The following is a 20,824-nucleotide window of genomic DNA, read 5'->3' on the forward strand; positions in this document are numbered from 1 at the left end:
GTTCCTGGTACTAATCTCCCCTGGACAACCCCAGGTTAACAATGCATTTTCTGCCCTGGATGGCTGTTTTCTCTCTAAGCTGTCAGTATGTTTTCACTTTCCCATCCATGTGTTCATTCGTAGATGTGTCTCTTTACAGCCAGCTGTTTTCTACCCAACCAGCTATGAAGAAACATCAGGAGCTATTTAAACACAGTTCTTGCTTTGCCTCTAATCCGAATTAGGAAAAATCAAAAGAACGAACATTCCGGTCAACAAACTTACAGAACATGAAACTCTGAGAGATTTTTAAGTTCCCACTTAAATGTGTTTATTTTGTTTAGCCTAAACACAGATAATCTGGCATGTGCACTATTACCTGCCCCCTTCAAACTGGCTGATCTTGAAGTCCAAAACGGCTTTCTGAATTGTATCTGGGTCTCTGCAGGTATTACCTGTACTTATATGTAAGAAAGGTATCCAGACATCCACATCTCTACTTTGGGTTTTAAACTAACTTCATACTTTTCTCCGGAAAAAAAAGAAGGCATCAGTGCAAAAGTTATTTTAGAAGTGGAGTTATGCAAACCCTTCAACACATCCCCGAAGGTGCCAGCCTTGCGCTTATAAACAGTTTCAGAGCATTTCAGGTGTTCAGCATAATTTTCACTCTTATTGCAGTACTCTCACTGTGTTTGAGCTCTTTTTTATTATTATTATTATTTTTTCCTTACCTTGAAACTAGTCTGCCATTTCAAAGCAAGAAGGAACTACTGACAAAACATGAAGGTGTTTTATCCTCTACTTAAATCCTAACTTTCTTTCAAATAGTTACTCGATTTGGGGGTGGGAGAGGGTCCTGGTTTGATCATGCGTGGAGGCACATGCATCCTTAAGGAAGCAAGAGTCTCGAGTAGTTTCCTCGAAAACTTTGAAAACTTCACTTTGGAGCAGTGTTTCTTCCTGACGTTAATTGGTTGGCAAATTAACTTTCCCTTCCCTCGCTGTTTTGTTTCTGCTTCCAGTGACAGTGGTGTTGTTTGCAGCTCTCAGGCGACAGCGGAAAAAAGAACCTTTGATCATTTCCAAAGAGGACATAAGAGACAACATTGTCAGTTACAACGACGAAGGTGGGGGAGAGGAGGACACCCAGGCCTTTGATATCGGCACCCTAAGGAATCCCGAAGCCATAGAGGACAGCAAATTACGCAGGGACATTGTGCCCGAAGCCCTTTTTCTACCCCGACGGACTCCAGCAGCTTGTGATAACACCGACGTCCGAGATTTCATTAACCAAAGGTTAAAGGAAAATGACACGGACCCCACTGCCCCGCCCTACGACTCTTTGGCCACCTTCGCCTACGAGGGTACCGGCTCGGTGGCCGATTCCCTGAGCTCGCTGGAGTCGGTGACCACGGATGGAGACCAGGACTACGATTACCTTAGTGACTGGGGGCCTCGGTTCAAAAAGCTCGCAGATATGTACGGAGGGGTGGGCAGTGACAAGGACTCCTGATATGTTGCCTTTTTCATTTTCCAGTACGACACTGAAACATGTGAAGTGGCTATTTCCTTCTATTTATCCACCGCTCCGTGAAGGGTTCTCTGTTCTACCCATTCCAAAAGTCAATGGCTGCAGTCCGTGCGGATCCAATGTCAGAGACTTTTTTTCTAGTACACTTTTATGAGCTTCTGAGAGGCAAATGTTTATTTTTTAGTGCATCCAGTTAACCATGTCAGTCCAACAGGCACCGTGCTGGAGGAGAGGCCGGGGAGTAATCTTTTCCCCTGTTCTCTTAGTGCAGGTTTGGAACATGCTCCATTTCACTGGCCTGGTCTCTTACTACCTTGCATTGACTCAAGGTCAGCTGACTGCTCTGTACATTTCACATGCTAATGGGATAAGGGATTATACTTTATAAAAATATAGTTTTAGTTAAAGAAATGAAGGAGGAACCACTGTTCCTGGTATATCAGCTCACAAGGAGATGATGAACTATATATGGGTGTGTATTTCTGTCAAAAAGAATTTAAAATGATATTTGCCAGTCCTGTTTATCCTTCATGATCTTTTTCTGGCACCGATGACTATTCAAAACATCAGATCCACCAGTGTTTTGAGATGCACCTTCTTCTTTAGGAAATGATGCCAATTAAATGGTAACATTCAAAGATAACCAAAAAAAAAAAAAAAAAAATCTTAATAAGACCTCATTCCTTGCCACTGACTCATAATTTGTTATATATTAGACATACAAAAGTTTACCCTTGCACCATATAAAGGGAAAAGAAAAATAGCTAATAAATGTTAACAAAGGAAATATTTAGCATATTTTAAAGTTTGGGCCACCAAATGTATCATGGATCACTTGAAATTATTTCAGCCGTCAGTAGGCTAATTACAAATAAGTCTAAATTGTTTCAAAAGTTCTTGAAGGAACTTTTCTGAGACAAAATTTTAACTCCTTGTCTGTAATTGTCAGTATTATTCTAATATACTTGAAAGTAGCAGTGTGAAGTAAAATAATTCATATTCTTCAGATACTTCTTATACAATTAAGTTGCATTAGTGAAGGTAGATTAAATAAAACTCAGATCCCTCTCTCAGAGTCTAATGGGGAGGTAAGAGCCAGTCACACTTGAACTTGACACCCTGTCCTTCACGTTCGGAAATATCCATATATTTATATAACATGTTACATATAGACGGACATTGAAATCATGGTGAAAACCTACATATTACATGTTTGGAAGACACTTACAAAGGGAAAATTTGGATTCCCTTCAACAAGGGTGTTTAAGATTGTAATTAAAATGATAGCTGACTTTCAAAAGCATTAAAATTTTTTCATTGTTTTTAACTTTGTTTCCACGGCAATCCTGCCATCCTTGTCTTTGAACTAATGATAAAGTAATGGTCTCAAACTGCAACAGAAAAGTAATGTACAATCCATCGAATCCATTATTTCTCTAATTATGCAATTAGCATCATAGTTATCATCCAGAGGACCCAACTGAACTGAACTAATCCTTTTGGCAGGTTCAAATCATTTATTTCATTCGCTGTTCTAATGATTTTTGTCATTAGACTCCTACATTGTACAGTCATCAGAAATTTCCAAAGTACTGTAATGAAACATCCTTGTTTTGAAAACTTTGAAAAAAACAGGCTCTGTATGTATATAATATGTACTTAAGAATATGCTGACTTCAATTATTAGTCTTAGGGATTTATTTTCAATTAATGTTAATTTTCTACAGATAATCTTAGTGCCATTTCCATTTGGGGATAATGTCCTATCAGCACATACTTTCTATTTGGAAACACACTGTTGTTTAGTAGTTAAGTTCTAAATAGGTGTATTACCCAGGAAGTAAAGACAGCACCTTTAAAATAAGAGAAATATAGTCTTTTGGGTTACCCAGTGAGAGTGAAAATTTTTTACAACCATATTATTCCTTGTGTTTCCTGAATGGATGGACTTCCCTGTATACTAACAAGTATTTCATGGTTGGGCTGTTTCCTGCTTACAAGGTTTTCTTTTCTAGTTCTTCACACACACACAGACATATACACACACAGGAATGCAGACAAAATACTACAGGAGGGCTTCACTGTAATGAATCGATATATATCATAGTCACAGGTAAGTGTCGAAAAAAAGATAGCTTAGTAAAGTTAATAAGAACTAGTTATTTATAGCAATAGAACAGCACCTTAATCACACAACTTACTGTAAAATTTAAGAGCTCTCTATCCTTACATTTCATGTCATGTAATAAAGTATATCAAGAAAGATAGTCCTGTAAAAAGAAAGGTATCATCAGAAGTCTTCCTTTTGAAATTTTGGCATTAATTGGAATGTGTGTGGGTTGACGCCAGCAACTTCCATGTTTAAGGGTAAGGTTTACGCTCTCCTCCTAAGTGAAAGAAGTTCTGTAGTGGAATTTCTGAGGTGTAATTGGAAGTTATCTTATTCCACCCTGAAGATGGGACAGTTATACCAAGAGCAGGTTAATATGACTAAGTATTCAAATAACTGTTAAATCTCTTACCACAAAAGCTGATGATGAAGTGAATCTCTAAGAAATTGGATAGATTGGAGCTGAATATTTTGCACTAGGGTCCTATAAATGTCAAGACTGAGTAATATTTTCCTAAAATTAAAGCTGCCTGATGTCGTGGAAACAATAAGAGCCATAGTTCCAGCATTCTGTGCTGGTCTCACTTCCTTCCACCAAGACATCAGGTCAAGAACCTGGGTTGACATGAATGATTACTGGAGAAAACATTAGTTTTCAGCTCAGTTTTCACATTGTCTCTGTCCTGATATTAAATGTTTGTGATGAGAAAGAAGGAAATTGAGAAGAGATAAAGTTGTTTTAATATTTGCTTTAATCACTGAGAAACAAAATTCATTAAATATAGGGAGATTGTTTTTGTGGGTTGTTTCAAGGACTTTGAGGCCCTTCTCACTTTTTTTTTTTTTTCCCCTCTATTCAAAGGGGAAAGTTTCTTCATCACTGAGATGTTCCCTAGAATAAGCTGAAATTTTAAAAACATTAAGCTATTGTGCATAAGTTTAAAGCCCCTTCACTTCATGGCACTTTCTTCTGAAAGGCCTGGAAAACATTCATTCCCAAATAAAAAACTAAATCAAATGAGGGAGAATCAAAAATGGTTTCATAGAGCCATAAGCGAGGGGACCTGGGCCCAGAAAGTATATGTTTTTGTAAGAGCTTTCTTAGCTTTACAGTTTAGGTGCATATAGGGAGGTTTGTATACAAATCAACTCCATTTTCAGATGGAATAACACCTGGTGTTATATTCTAACTCAGTATAAAAATTTTGGTTTAGTGTTCATTTTCAGCTCCCAAAAAGTTGTACAAAAAGTTCTTATAAGTTGAATCTCTATCTTAGAAGCATCCAAATTTTACGGATCTAAATTAACTTCAGAATGTTTTCATTAGTTTCATTTTTAGGTAATTTTTAAATTTAAACATTTAAGTAATACATACATTTGAGGTGTTCTGATTTGCTGAGCAATACCTTATACGAAACGCTTTGTCTTGAAATGGGTATTTCATTGGAGATAATCATGTGTAAACTACGAATTGGGCATTCCTCAATTCTATATACTTGAGGACCATTAAAAAAGTATGCAGTTGAAAGGAAAGAAGAAACTTGATTCCTGGGCACAAACTAAATATTTAAAGCAGGTACAGCTAAATTCATTTTCCCCAGAGACCGAACGAACCACCAAATAAATTATTTTTTCATAGTCACTAGTGTTGAAGTGGTGTAATTACTTTGGAAGAACACTAAAAAGTCATGGTCTCCACTATTTTGAAAGGTATCCTCTGAAAAGGATCATTTTAGTGTAATTTTATTCTTTTTTTTTTATCTAGATGAAATCTTTTTTGAATTGTGACAGGAGATTAAAAATCCAAGCAGTCTACTATTACCACTACAACCCAGCCTCCTTTATCAGATTATAAGAGTGGAAAGATTAAGACTTCGTGTGTGTGTCTTCAGGAAAATAAACTATTTCCTGAGGTCTGACAGCAGCTTTCTTTTCTAGAGAATACAAAATTACAGTATCATCTCCTTAAAAGTTCAGTGAGTCTTACAGCTGCAGCATTTTTAATCTCCCTTTGGCATCTTTATGGAATAATTTTCTAAAGGGATAATTCTCTACTAAAAAATATCGGACCCCGACCATATTTTCTGTGCAGAGCAATACATTGACTCACACACTTATTAAAAGTTAATAAAGAAATAGTTCATTTTTAAAGCCAGAAGTTTATGGTCTCTGCATTGTCAATTTAATTTAAGCATTGCTGAGACAATCTTTAATCTACTCCCCATTTGGTAATACCTTATTTATGATGCATTTTCATTTTTTAATTTGGGGGGAACGTTTGCCCGACAGAGCCAGCAGATGAAAGTGCTGAAAGGAGGTTAAATGGAAACAAAGCCTATTACCCACTGTATTTCAGACAGGACCAGGCACTTAGCCGAAGAGCCACTGGGTTATTAGATTAATTTCAAAAGAGCTTTTACAAGTTGCTTAATTCCCTTTTTTTAAAAACGCATGGACTACAAACTCAAATTTCTCCTTAAATGGGGTTAATCTGACAAATGAGGCATGGACCCAGCGTTGTGGAAAAAGCATTCCACTATAATGAGATCTTGGTCTTTCTTGCAAGACTATGCTATTTATGTAAATATGTCTAGAGGCACCTGCTATAAGCTTTTAGTTTTCTATGATCTATTAGTTTAGTGTTTATTAAGGAATCATATGTATAGAATTACTAGGCATTCAGGAGGAATGCTGTGTAGCAAACGTAAAACTGATCTGCTCGGGAGAAACATAGGAGCGATTCAAAACCACTGTACTATTTTGTTTGGGATTATTTTCATTGCTTCGAAAGTAAACTGCATAAGAATAGGACTTAAAATAATTGCTATGGGCATCTTCAGTAGTACCAAGCTAAGGCAATTTGGCATTCTCCTACTGTGATTTGTGATTTTAAACCCCAAAAATAAAAGCTTTTTGGTATTGATTGTTTTTAATTAAAAATACTCCCAAGTATAAATTGAAGCTGATACCACCCTCGAAGATTTACTGACTGGAGAGCTCAGTTCATATGGTTTTTCTCGGTATCGCTCGTGTCTTTGGCAAGGAGAACACCTGATGGAAACAATCACTGCTCAGCTTTCATCCACATTTCTAGCTAGGGAGATTTTCATAACTTCACAGTTTACATGAGAAAGTTTTCTGTGTTAGAAGAATGGGGTTGAGACAATTACCTTTTAGCTCAGTGTGGCCAGGCCTTTTGTTGTAGTCAAATGGCAAATACACGCTCCTTGAAATGGCTTCTTTTATTTTCCTTTGTTTTCTTAGACGTAAAAATTTGAAAAGAATGCAATTTAAAAAGTGATTCCTCACAAAGAGTAAATATGCCTTTTGCAAATCAATTTTTGTAACAAGTTATTTATATGATATTACTTAATAAACTGGTTTTTTTCTAACTTGTTTTTTTTTCAATTCTCTCAAACTGTTGTTTGTAATCAGAGATCTTTAAAATGTACATACTGATACACACTTTATCTTTCCAAATCTGCTGTTTTAACCTCTCAGAGAGCTAGCTAAAGCCAACTTGTTATACAATAATTAGCTTGTAAACAACAGTTTCTTCCAACCAGTAATATATATCATTGGCACGGCCCTGCAGAATTCTTACCACTGGGACATCAAGAATTCTACTGTTATTTATGGAATCGCTGTATTAAGAAAGCTGTTTATCCTCATGGTAATTGCTTTAGATAAAAAAGGACAGTTCTATATTTTTGCCCATCCCAAATCTCCATCCTTTATTTCCCTCCCATAAAAGCAATTGTCTATGGATCTCTGATTTAAAAAAGAAAAAGGGTTAGTCCAAAGGGGAATAAGAATAAAATCCTTCCAGCATTCTGATACTATGAGTAAATAAAATGTTTTCAGCATATTCAGAGCTATAATATTTTACCTGCTTGCTCTTTTTTAAGCTGCCTCCAATTTCTACAGAGGCAGTTTCCCAATTTTTTAACTGGGAGAATCGAATTCATTGCTTTGCTACGGAGATTTTTATTTATTCATTCATTTGTTCAGTATACAGTAGGCACTCCACTGTGTGCTGTGGAATAGTCAACAATAAGCCAGATATATTTTTCCCTTCTCTCCAGAAGCCCGTCCATGAGGAAGGGCTACCATAAACTCATAACTAGAGTACCTACCAGAAGGTGACATGGGATGTTTTCAGAGAGGTATATATGAAAATGTTCATAGGACTTCATAGGATGGAGAAACTCTTTCTGCCCAGGTAGAGGAGGGTGTGGGAGGTTTAGGAATTAGTGGGATTGAGACAAAGGGAGGTAAGAATTGAAAAGAACAGCAGGAAAAGGAGAGAAAAGAGAGGGATGTTTAAGCAATGCCATTGATCTCAGCTGAGCTTCCGTGAAGGGGACTAGGTTTGGAAAAGTCACATGTCACCAGAACACAGAGGATCACCAATGCCATAGCAGCTGGTTTTTCTTGTTGCTTTGTGTTTTCATTTTTTGCCATTTGGCTTAAAGTTAACTTGGTGGGAAACAGAAAACGATGGAAATGAGTGATGCTACCAGAAATATACTTTTTGAAGGATATGTACATTGTACACTAGTATGCACGGTGCACTAGAGCCAAGTCCTTCCTACCCCGCTACCCCATCCCCAGCTCTGGGCCACCCCAAGGCAAGCATAGTCTGCAGGATCTAGGAAACTTCCCTGACCTAATAGTAACATAAGCAGGAAGTGCAATGTGCTTTCTCAAGGACCCAGTTCAGGAAGCAGATTCCTGCAAACATTCAGATGGGCTAAGCCCTTTCCCATCGCCTTAACAAACCACTTCCCATAATGATATTTACTAGTAATTCACGCTAGCTGCTGCAGTAGACAAAATCCAAAATCTCTATAAAATTTATGTCTCACCCTTGTGAACGTCAGGGTTGCTGTGGGCCTTTCTCCCTCTTGTAGCTGTGCCATCCGCAGCTCGCTGCCTCCGACGGCTAACATGCCAGTGGAGCAGAGCGAGATGGATGATATATGAGCTCTTCCCAAAGTCAGGGCCTACACGTGGCTTATGCAACTTCTGCTCATATCTCATTGGCCAGAACTCAATCATATGGCCCCAAAGGCACTGGACAGCAGCTGGGAGCTGTAGAAAGACGAGCAACATATGAATCTGTTCAGCACACGTATATGTATCTGCCACATATAAGTTCAGTCTCTGTCAATCTTGCAATACCTTTCCCAATCCCCGCCCCAATTTCAGTCACCATAATAAGCCATATCCCATAATAACCTTGAGTGTGTTATCAGAAGAGCAGGTAGAAAGTCATTTATAGGGAATTCCTTGGCGGTCCAGTGGTTAGGACTCGGCGCTTTCACTGCTGTGGCCTGGGTTCAATCCTTGGTCGGGGAACTAATATCCTGCAAGCCGTGAGGGGCAGCCAAAAAAAAGTCATTTATAAATTCAACCTCCAAGTTGAAAACCCTTGTAAGAGATGTTTGTCTACCATCCCTGGACTCTAACACCCATGGTGGGCATTGCTGATGACTTGACTCATGGATTTCTAGCCTTAGCATCTCTAACAGGAATGCTCCAGCAGCCGTCAACAATAGAACAATGTTGACCTATTTGCCATCCCAAACCTTAGAGATTAAGTCCTCTAGTAAAAGACTTGCTTTTTTTTTCATTCTAAATTTTGTTGACTACTCGCCACTGACATTTGGGAAGAGCATTCTGGTCTTGAGGTTATCAAAAATTTGGAACAATTAAGGAAGCTAAAAGGCTCAGCTTACCATTATAATTAGCTCACATCTTTATTTCATAAATCTGAACCAACAAGCCTGTATCTCTTTCAACAATTCAGTTGTGAATTTCAGCCTTGTTGTTGCATGTCTCCATAGTGATACTCATGAACCTTTATATTCATTCTGCAAAAACCATTTGAGAATTTACTATGGGCCGGGCACTGATCAAGGTGATAGGGATACAGGGGTAAAAAGATAGACACACAAGACTGCCCTGATTTAATCTCCTATTATTAATCTTAGTTTACCTGACTAAACATTTTGTACAGAATGACACCCTGACTCTTTAGATCACTTTTCTGGGTCTTATATTCCTGAATTCAATACTTTTCTAAATATGCTATGAATAGATATGGTTCTTTAGAAGGAGTAGATTGTCTCCTACTTGTCTATAATATACTTATTCCTTTTTAAAAATGTCTCCCTTGACATATTAGATCATCTTTATTGCTTCCTGAGCCATTTAGTCTCAAAAACTTAACTTTTAATGGTGAATATGTCTTGTTTGCACATTGATAAGAAAATGTCTCCTTATAGTCAGTAAAGGATAGGTTTTATTAAAGCTTTTAACTTTGCTTAGCTGCCTGATAATAATGTCTTACTTTTATGCAGCACTTTAGAAATAACTATCATATATATGACTTAATATAACTCTCACAAATGCCCTGTACACTAGGTTGTATCATTCCCATTTCACAAACAAAGTGGGGCTATTTGTCCCTAGGTCCCATCACAGGAATTAGGATTAAACTCAATTCTTTTAACTCAGGCTCTGCAATCCTGCCACTGAATCCCCCATTTTCCCCTTTGTACACATAGGCCAATCCCATCCATTTGAGATAAATATTTACTGGCAGAAAAAAAGGATTATTTTTTCCTTTATATAAATTCAGATGAGGTTGGACTCCACTGATGGCTGCAACCTTAAAGACATTCCTCTCCATAACATCAGTCCAAATGCTCCGTGAAGGAAAAGAGAGACTGAAAAGCAAAATTCTGCCTATTAACACCAATCATCCAACTGATTCCTATTATAAAGTACCACTGAAACAGCGTTCCCAAGGAAAAATATTCCTGAGAAACATAAAATTCCACCCCAGACTGCAAAAACTCTAGTTGTTTATATAATAATCATCTTGACTATATTGATATTTCACACCATCAAATCGTGGTAAGCCCTCTGTAGGGTAACCATGCCCTTCAAGAGATGGGAGAGAAGGAAAAGAATTAGGACTTCCTGTCGCAATTCAGATTTCATGAGTTTGGAGGAACAAAGGAGACTTGCTCTAGACAGGAGCATCCATTGAATCCAAGCACCCACACCAACAGCCCAGTGTCTGTCATATCCTTGGAAAACCCAACTGCCAGTTAGGTGGTATCCATGGGCCAGAGCAGTAGCTACAAATATTTGTTTACAAACTAAAAGTAATGTACTTTCCATATTTTTCTACAATTGAACTTCATTTCTGATTTGAACCTTGATTCCTGTGAGCAACAGAAGCTCAGCTTTAGTCATTTAGGGTTTCTTTCCACACCCTTTCGCTGATATTATAGCTAAATTCTAAGGGGCCAAAGTAACGTCAAGAGTGGGGGTCAGGAGAAAGATGAGGCATAGTCAAAGCTTAAAGCCAACCTGCTAAGGGAGCTAGGAGGAGTAGATGGATTCCAGAAAAAATAGGATAATTCTCTTAACCCTCCCTGTCTGTCCTCCCAGCTATCGCAAAATGGGGAAGCTGAAGTTTATTGATCAGAAATGCTTTTTATGTTATTGTCATTTCTCATTCTCAGAAGGTCAGGATCAAAAGCTTAAGAAAGACACCTGTTTCTTTCCTGACTTATGGCTTTGGCAGAGATTCAGAAAGAACTCAAAGTTGCCTTAGAATGTCACTGTGTCAAACTGAATGCTAATTTATAACAGTGTTTTCTTATTCTTTACTATCTCAAGCATTATAAAAAGTATTCATGATAGTATTAAAATATAATAAATAATATATTAAAATTGAGCCAATCTTCAAAGATTTCTGAACATCTCTTATGTGATGAAAACTTTAGTACCTACTTTTTGTATAAAATATATTTTTCCCTTATCATAATCAAGAAGATCATGACAAAGTATTTTCTGATTTGTGAAAACATTTATACAAAAGAATCTTGCAAAGTTACAAAAATTAAATCACAAATGAATATATACTTAACAAATAATTTGTATTGAAAATAATAAATGCACAATCCAGACTGTTTGGTTCCCTTTGGATCCAAAGAACTATATCTACCGTAAAAGAATTTGGCAAAATGGCACCAAGATTCAAATGATAGCTCTCAAGTGAGAAAAGGTTGAGGGGCAGATTGATTTCGGCATTAAGACCTGAGCTGGGCCTCAGAAGGAGTGCTAGAACCTACGGCAGTGTCACTGGAATGCTTCTCTAAAATGCAAGTTCCCTGGTCCCATTCCACAAATAACCAGGACTATTTTATGTACTCCAGAGGCTGTAGGCATTCCAAAGTTTGGAGGCTCCACCTTCACTATATTCAACATATTAAATTATACCCACACTTTAACTTGAAGATGTGAATCAAGCTGCAGTTCACTAGTTTACACAATATTGTTATATATTCATATATATATATATATATATATATACCATTAGACTTGTATTGATTTTATATTTGCAATTTTCCTTCTGTATTTTAAAGCCTTTTTTAAAAAAAAAAATTAGGATTTTTTTGGGCTGCAGCTCATCTGAGAGCATAAATAAGTACTGTGTGTACTGTGCCTAATATATTAAAAGATGTCATGGAGAAAGGGAAGACAGGATTGGAAATCTGCATTTATAGCAAGTTCCCCAGTGATTTTTATGCACACCAGAGTTTAAGATACAAGCAATTCTGTTGAGGTAACAAAGGCAAGGCATGCTCAAGGAACTTTGGGTAGATGGATTTGACTAGCAAAGAAGGTTCTTGAAGGGAGGAGGAGGGATGGAAGTTGTAATAGTTGCACGTGACTTCCAACTTTCCTTTACTTATTGAATACAATGCACGTACTTGTCTAGCAAACGATAAAGGAATTAAAACAGGTGCCCTCCCTAGAAAAGTTTGCAAGTTTCCAATGAAAATACCAGGAGTAGTTCATACACGTTGGTTTAAATCCTCAGGTGAAGCTCTTCACTCTCCCATCTTATTTTCAGAACTTTTCTGGCTATGTTCCCTGCATATGTCAGTCAATAAGTAAATAATTGAAATCCCTATAGAGTCAATTCTCCAGTCTTTCTAAGCATTTGCTTCTGTTTCTCTTTTTAAAGTCAGCTGTTATTCTATGAGCCTCAGCTGGGGAACTCCTCCTCTCCCAGGGCCCAATCAGAGTTCCACTTCAGTTAGCTTAATTGGAAGAAGACACAACCAAATTTCCAATTAAAGTTCTAAATGAGCTATTAGAACAGACTATTTTTGTCTTTTCAGAGAAAGCTCTTCTAATAGTCATGTTTTAAAAGGTAAAAATCCTTAAAGGAGGAAAGGTGAGCACAATCCGATCAATTACCGCTGTTAATCATTCCTCCTAGGAAAATGGGTCTTTTCACTTAGGTACTTTGGAAGTAAGCCACTTATTCATCCTTTTATTAATTTTAATTTTTATTAAATTAATATATGTATATCGTCTAAAATGCCAAATAGCTCTATAAAGCTTATAAGCCAAAACTTCCCACTCTACCCTCACTCCCTTTACCCAGCGGTAATCCCCTTCAACTCTTCCAGATAGTTTACTTCCATATTTCTAAATAATGCTTATGTTAGGTTGAATCATAAGAAATTGCAATTTTTGTAGGTAAAAAGTGGTTAACATCAACGGTTTCAGATGGTTCAGCTTAATACTACTGTCTCTGGGGTTTACAGTTCTGAACATTGTCTACTGACTTCCCACTATGGAGAGAAAGGGTTTTAGATTTCCTACAACAACCCCCCAAACACACGCACACGCACTCACTTCTCCCCCCATCCTTCCCATATAGTTATAGCACAACTGGTGATTAAGAGTTTATTTACATTATTAGCCTGTGTAAATACGATGACTCACAGCTGAGCCTTACACTATACTGTGATTTCACCTCTTTTCTTGCTCAACTTTATTTTTCCCTGAAATTAGTAATTGCCTCATTTTAAACTTTGCTTGTTTTTTTATATACCTGTCATAATTCAGCCACAAACATCCTGACGTGATTCTTAAATTTCTCTCAGTTACATAAGGTAATCTGTCAATTCTCTTTTGCTTGAATATCCGTCTAGAAACTCTCCATCTCTCTGATACCAGGAATGAATTTTTAAAAGCATTTTCTTCTACTCCTGTTTGCTTATCTCTATTTTTTCTGAATTTCTTTTCTGTTTGCTTTGGTCTTTGTCTTCCACATTAGAAGTCTTCCTCAAATGTCTAGCAACCCTTAGCTGTCTGTCCCTAGTTAATAGTAAGGTACTGAAAAGCTAATTAGAAGGTCTAATTGTCGGCTGACGGGCCTCCCCATAGTGTGATCGAAGTAAGAACCGATGGTTTCACTGGGGCACTCAAATGTCCTCATTCATGAATATCTTGTCTTGGGTCAATTTCCACTGAGAGGATTCTTCCAATCTCCTCCCCAGGGGTCCAATCCTGGTTGCCATATTTAGAAACCTTTACACGGGGAAGGAACTGGAGGAATCCCAGTGTTCAGAATAGACATTTTTCATGTAATTCACCTTTAAGGTACAGCTCTTCCCCCCTGCCCTCAGCCATACCTGTTGTTCCTGAGCACAGGATTTCACTGATTCAGTGTTTCTAGAGAGTAAACCTCCTACCTTCTGCTGGGATGGGGAAAGAGCAGAGAAAAAAATCAGCTGGATGTGCAGGGTAGGAAAGAGGGTCTGGAGACTAACTGCTCCTGATACAGATTTACAGTCAATCTGCTTCCAGCCACACCCCACCCCCTGGCAATCAGAGGTACCTGGCACCTCTACGCCTTGACCTTGCCTGAGTGTTGCATTATAAATTAGCTTGCTTCTTATTACATTCCCACCCCACGCTAGAAATTAGGCTTCAGCTTCTCCATTCTGCTGAGTATGTTGCTACTCATTTATCCTCCTTTCACCTTCTAAATCCATCAGTCAGTGAATATGAATAAATATTTATGGTGATAGATGTTTGAGACTACAGCTTTGAATATGACAGACACTTGGGGTTTATAGTCTAGCAGAAAAAACACCAAAAAATTAAATCACGAGTCATAATAATGTGCTACGATAGAAGTGTGGGGGGGAGGGGGAACGTAGATACAAATCACAGCTTCTGAGAGGAATGCATGATTATGCTAAGCAGTGAAAAATAGGCATGAGATGAGGGAAAGAACATCCAAACAAAATGAACAGCCTACGAGAAAACCTAGAATTGGCAAAAACCATGGTACATTTATATAACTTTAGAAGTTTGGTGTGATTAGAGTGTAGTGGGCGTGGGGACGGGAAAGGATGGTGAGATCTGAAAGAGAAGGAGGGTGGAGACGAGGTGGTGAAGAGTAATATAAGACATTTTAAAGAGCTGGGACCTTAAAATGGGAGCCATTGTAATATTTGAAGAAGAGGAGTGACATGATAAGATTTTCTTTTGAAAGATACCTCTGGCTCTAGTGTGGAGAAAGGCTTGGAACAAGATGGATTTACACACAAGGGAACACAATAGGAGGCTAACATGGTCATTCAAACAGGAGGTGAAAACAGCCAGTACCAGCACAGTGGTAACAGTGATTTTATTTTTATGTGCTTGGATTCATGAGAGATTTAGAATGGTTTTGCCCATTGACTGGGTTGTGGACCATCCCTACATGTTTCTGGACTGAGCATTTATGTGGCTTGTGGTGCTATCATAGAGAGGGTTCAGGAAAAGGAAACGATTTGTAAGAAAGACAATCCATTCAATTTGAACACGCTATGTGTGAGGTATTCATGTGAAATTCAAGAGAAGTTAGGCAGCAGTTGAATATATGGATCTGAAGATTAAGGTGAGCAATTTGGGATGTAGATGTAGCTTTGAGAGCCAGCAACATACAGATAACAACTTCAGGCATAGGAATGGAAGAGATTGTGCAGAGAGAGTCTATAGAGTGTGAAGAGGAGAGGGACAAGACACAACCTATCCGAACACCAGTATTTAAGGAATAAACAAAAATAAAAGAACCTGCTAAGTAGACTGAGAAAGATTTTCTCAAGAACTAGGAGAAAAGCAGGGGGTTTTTTTCCAATTTAGGGAAAGAGTTATAATAAGGATGGAAGGGTCAACAGTACCAAATGTCACCCAAGGGTCAACTAAGATAAGGACTGAAAAGTTTCCAGCGGACATAAAGAAGGGGAGGTAGTAGATGACCTTGGCTGCAGCAATTTCAGTAGAGATGGGACATTAGCCAGGGTGTAATGGGTAAGGAGGTGAAGTCAGTGAACTTTGCCAACTCTCTGTGGAAGTTAAGAAGTGGTGAGAGAGTGTAATGGCAAGGAAGTGAGGCACTCATAAGATAATAGATTTGGGGTCAGGAGGTTCTGTAGTTTCTGTGGAGAAGCAGGCATAGCTACCTGTGTAGAGAGTAGGAGAGAGAGATGACTGAAAAGAGAAGGCTTTCCAGGTAGCACTAAGATCCAAGTTAGCATTCAAGACCATGAATTTACAGTAGCTCTAATCTGTGGCCCTATGTGATTAAAGTTTGAATCATCTCCTTTTTCCCCAAAGACAAAAAAGATGTAATGTGATATAAAGCCATTCACCTTTCCATCAAACTTTGTAAGATGCATAGAAAATTTAGGGAAATAGTAATACTGTATTTTGTAGAACAATTCAATGACATATTTAGCAGTGTTAAAATTTCAGTCTCTTGACAATCTAGTTCACAGTTTGGAAGCTCATGTTTCTTCATAGAGGAAGCCTTTAAATGACTCTCTTAAACAACCTATTTGATTATTCTTGCTCCCTTACTTTCAAAGGCTATTCGTTAGATCCTTAGAGAATGAGCAGCTTCCTATACATTAAAAAAAAAAAAAAAAATCCTTCTAATCATGGGATTCCAATGTTGCATTGCATTGACACTTTTTGTTTTAAATCTGTATGATTATCTCAGAGAACAGATGACCTCTAATCAAGTCAGGCTTATCTCATTTCACTTGGAAATTTTTTAAAGCATTGGTTCATAGTGTCTGTTCTTAACCAAATTTGGTCTAGGACCATTTCCTCCATAGAGGAGTCATTTTAAATTCTCCCTGGTTACTGGTAATATATAATGGATCTTTGGGGCGACAAGGTTGTTAAAGGTATACCTGGTCATGTTACTACCGTACATAAAGAATAACTTTCAACACCATTCACAGTAATCAGTCCTCCTCATTTCTGCTTTGTCAGCAAAGCCCTCTAGGAAATGATATATACATGGTCAATATCATATGTTATACATCTTTGTTATCCATCAGTGTACCTGCCGTGTTATGTACACAACAGGCTCCCAATGAATATTTATTGACTACCTGAATGAGTGAGTTTTTATATCTTTGAAGAACAGTTACTCTTTAATATCTGTTCTTCGGGAATGTCAGGTTGTGTCTATAAGTAATCAAGTGTGACAATTGTAATATTTTCCTAAGCTTTTGTACATTAATTTACATGCTTTCACATTCACTTTCAGATAGCAAGTGCATAAAGCATCTTTTTCATGTTTGCAATGATCCCACATAGTCAAGATTCTCAGTGGAGCTATCACACATTGACCTTGAAATCCCAACGGTACAACATCGGATGGTGACTCAGGAAAAGACGTGTGTTTGTGTGTGTGTGTGTGTGTGTGTGTGTTGTTTTGTTTTGTTGTAGGGTTGAATATTGCAGCTGGGCTTCTTAATAAGGAGACAAGTGGTTGAATACCTCGGGGACAAGTGTTATACACACACTGAAAGGCAACGTTCATCTCTTCTGAATACATGATAATGGAGAGCAGAATGGTGCTGAGCAAGCAGTATGTTCAGGATATTAGTATGGACCATGAAAAACTGCTGCACAGTCAAAACTGATGGAAAAAGTCTCATCGAGCAGCTTTGAAAATATTTTTTTTTTCAAAAGTTAGATTTTTCTAAAGATTTGGGATTAAGATTGCTTTCTGAATTTTTGCCTCTTTGTAAAAAGAAAACATTGTTTTCTGAATTTGGCTACTTATGTCTATTGGTCTATAATTGGGGTGAGGGTGTGACAAAGAGAGATTGTTGATGCACAGCACCAGAAAGTTCGAGCCAGGAAAAAACCTTTTAAATCACTGCTTTAGAAAAAATAATAATTTTCCAAATGAGAGTTCATGAAATGGATAACCTTTTACATGTAAAAACTCTTTTGTTCTAAGTTTACTCTCAACATCCCAAACATCGAAGACATTCAATGTGGGTTTTGCTTTCAGCACACTCTTGTACTAACTTCTCTTTGTTTCTGCATCCATTTTTTTCAGTTGTTTCTAAAAGCATTTGTCACGCACCTGCTCTGTGCAAAGTTCTTTGCAAAGTCATGTCAGAGATAAAAAGAGAGTAGGGTTCTTATTTATCCTAGAAGAGTTGTTAAATATTTTCATGCTGGCAATGGTTCAGCATTGTTCATTAAAAATGCCTGTATATACTCTCAGCAGTTAGAAGAAGAAATTACTTGATTCTCTAGCTATTTTACCCATAATGGATGCTCTTCTAACTAGTCTGTTTTGTGGTTTGAGTTAATAAATTCCAAAGGAGATATTAATAGGCTACATTTCCATTTGCAGAATTGGATACATTGAATCACGCTTCTAAGTGTTTCAAAGTCTTTTACTTTGCATTATCTTGCAAAGAGTGAGGAAAGAAAAAAGCTTTACAAGAAGTATTTTTCTACTTGTAGTAAAATTTTAAATTTAAAATAGTCCAAATTACTAGTGTCCTTCATTGTATAAATTATTAATTCCTGTCATGAAGTTAGTGGATAATTATTATAAAAATTAATATTTAAGCATTTTTATTGGTGTAAAATAGTATTTGATGTAGCTAAATGTGTATAATCATTTGATATATATTTCTTATTATTTTCTTGTGTCTGTATTTTCTATGGAGGAAAGATTTGTATTTCTTTAGATAATTTTCAAATTTGGAGGAAAACAGTATACCTTAAATGTGTTGATAGAACAGTGTTTTTATTACAACTTTCACAGTATTCCATCTGATGAGGCAAAATTATGTTACCAACGAATCTGCATCAAATATTTTTCCCAAGTACCAAAATAACTCGTAATTAAGGAGGATACTTAATTATCAGAGTTCATCATCCTTTGAGAATTCATGTTATATCTGTAAAAACCAAGTATGATAATAATTCATATGAACAAAAATGCAGGATATAAAACCCTGCATTTAGTAATAATGCTAAACCAATACTAAAATTGGTTTAACATTATTGAATTGCCTATTGGAAGTGCCTATTTCTATTTTCACCAGAAATAGAAAAAAAGATGGACTTTCAAATATTTATAAGCTGGTTGAGAAACAAACGGGTAAACCAATGAATATTGTGGTAGACACCTGTGGAGTCATGTGACCAGCCTTGACTACCTGAGGACGGACAATCCCACCCCAGTGTGATTGGGGTCTCCTGGCCATAGCTGATTAGGCAAATGCTTTAGGTAGCTCAAGTTTTGTTTCTATTGCTTCTAGAGTCACTTATATAGTTTGCTTGCATTATTTTGCAGAGTGAAGAGAGAAATAATGTTACTTTTGTTTCTGTTACTCACCCAAACAAAATGTTACTAAGAAAATTATAAAAGTGGTAGTTTGGGGTGCAAACAATAGGCAATGGTCAAATCCCAGAGGACTCTGCTCAAACACCATATGCTGGTAGCAGAAGGAAGTCCTTCTATCATCCCAGCACCCATATGCGGGAGAAGCTCTGAGGAATGGAAGCTGGCTATGGCTGAGTGCGGCGAAAGCACCATAAGTGGAAAAAAGACCCTATGCCACCAGCTACCAAAGCAATAATAACTCCATGAGGTTGTTCCCTCAGTGTGAAGGAAACCAGCCAAGGTCTTCATATCAAATCTCTTTCCATTCCCTCCCTCAGCACTTCAGGGGCAGGTGGAACAAATTCTGGTGTCTGTCACCTCACAGCCTGTAGATGGCAGATATTTGGGCAGCAATGGAAAATAATTGCTTCAGGATGAAGAACCATTCCTGAAGTAAAAATGCAAGGAATGGCTGCTGCAGCTGTCCTGTCTCATGCTAAGTGCCCGGTTCCATGGTGCTTGTGAGAATATCCTTCAAGGGAAGACGGTCCATTCCATCCATCACGGCAGGCCATGCCTTGCTGAGCCTGAGTTATCAGCCCCTTCTGTTCTCATGTAACCACTTCCTAGGGCAAAAACAGGTCCCATGTGAACCCATTCAAGGCCATGTCAGCAGCACCTAAAGTCCAGCCTTTCACATCTCTCTCTGGACTCAAATTAGCATTATGTGAAAAGCTTTGCTGTCCTTCCCTATCATTAGACATTCATCAGGTCAAGCCTGTAAGCCCTAAGGTCTCCACGAACTCAAATTTCAGTGCGAAGAGACAGAGGAGTGATTAGACCATCTTTCCCAGACAACTCTGAGTTTCCTATGCAAAATGCCTCATCTCTGCTCCAAAGCTGGTCATACCCTAAGACAAGGATAAAGATCAAATTTTACTTCTGGACCTGAACTAGACCTTGTCTGGTGCAATGCACGTCTGCATGACCCTGGTCTAAATCCAAGGTCTCTCTACATTTTGGGAGAATGGTTGTCAGGATCTGTCAGTGATGAAGGGAAGAAAGCCCCCTATTAAGGTACCCAACTATCTAATGAAGAGGACCCTGTGAGAGAAGTGTCCGTATCTAACTCATAAAACACTTCCTGGAAAGGGATGATGAGTTTTAAGGATGAATAGCAATTTTTCAGACAGAATTGGCAGTAGTCTTCCAAGCACAGAGTAGTGCAAATATGTGCTTCCCTGTAGCAAAGGCAAGTAATTTAGTATAACTAAAGCCAGTGTGAGAGAAATTCAAGCTGGAAATCCTATGCCAAGGAGTTTGGATTTTCTCCTGAAGGCTATAGGATGTCCTCAAAGGAGTTGAAGTAGAAGAGTGACATAATCAAATTAGGGATTCAGAAACTTCAAAACAAGAGCAATGTAGAGAATTGAGTAAAGCTCTGAACTATGAGGTTATTATACAATTATAATCAAGAAGTAATGAAGGCTAAGAGTAGATCTTAAAAGTTCTCATCGTAGGGAAAAAAATGTGTGACTATGTGTGGTGATGGATGTTAACTAGACTTATTGTGATGATCATTTTGCAAAATACATAAATAGCAAATCACTATGTTGTACACTTAAACTAATATATTGTTATATGTGTATTATATCTCAGTAGAAAAATAAAAATTAAA

At 37.7% G+C, this 20,824-nt stretch overlaps 1 protein-coding gene and 1 long non-coding RNA gene across 3 annotated transcripts in view; one reads left to right on the plus strand and one right to left on the minus strand.

The window, feature by feature from the left end:
* The window catches only part of CDH6 (cadherin 6), a 127,067-nt gene extending 123,844 nt beyond the window's left edge, over positions 1-3,223 (plus strand). For both annotated transcript variants that reach the window (XM_059916158.1, XM_059916159.1), the window contains exon 12: positions 1,005-3,223. In XM_059916158.1, the coding sequence (XP_059772141.1) occupies positions 1,005-1,495 (491 nt within the window). In that variant the 3' untranslated portion in view covers positions 1,496-3,223. The remainder of the gene's footprint in view (positions 1-1,004) is intronic.
* A 5,268-nt stretch (positions 3,224-8,491) lies between these two features.
* LOC132363553 (uncharacterized) lies at positions 8,492-8,900 on the minus strand. Its single transcript, XR_009502603.1, has 2 exons — positions 8,865-8,900; positions 8,492-8,717 (listed from the first exon to the last, which is right to left on the minus strand). It is a non-coding gene; the product is annotated as an uncharacterized LOC132363553 (long non-coding RNA).
* Between the last annotated feature and the right edge of the window lie 11,924 nt (positions 8,901-20,824).

This window comes from Balaenoptera ricei, chromosome 3 (assembly GCF_028023285.1).
Source record: "Balaenoptera ricei isolate mBalRic1 chromosome 3, mBalRic1.hap2, whole genome shotgun sequence".
In the NCBI taxonomy this organism is placed as follows: domain Eukaryota; kingdom Metazoa; phylum Chordata; class Mammalia; order Artiodactyla; family Balaenopteridae; genus Balaenoptera; species Balaenoptera ricei.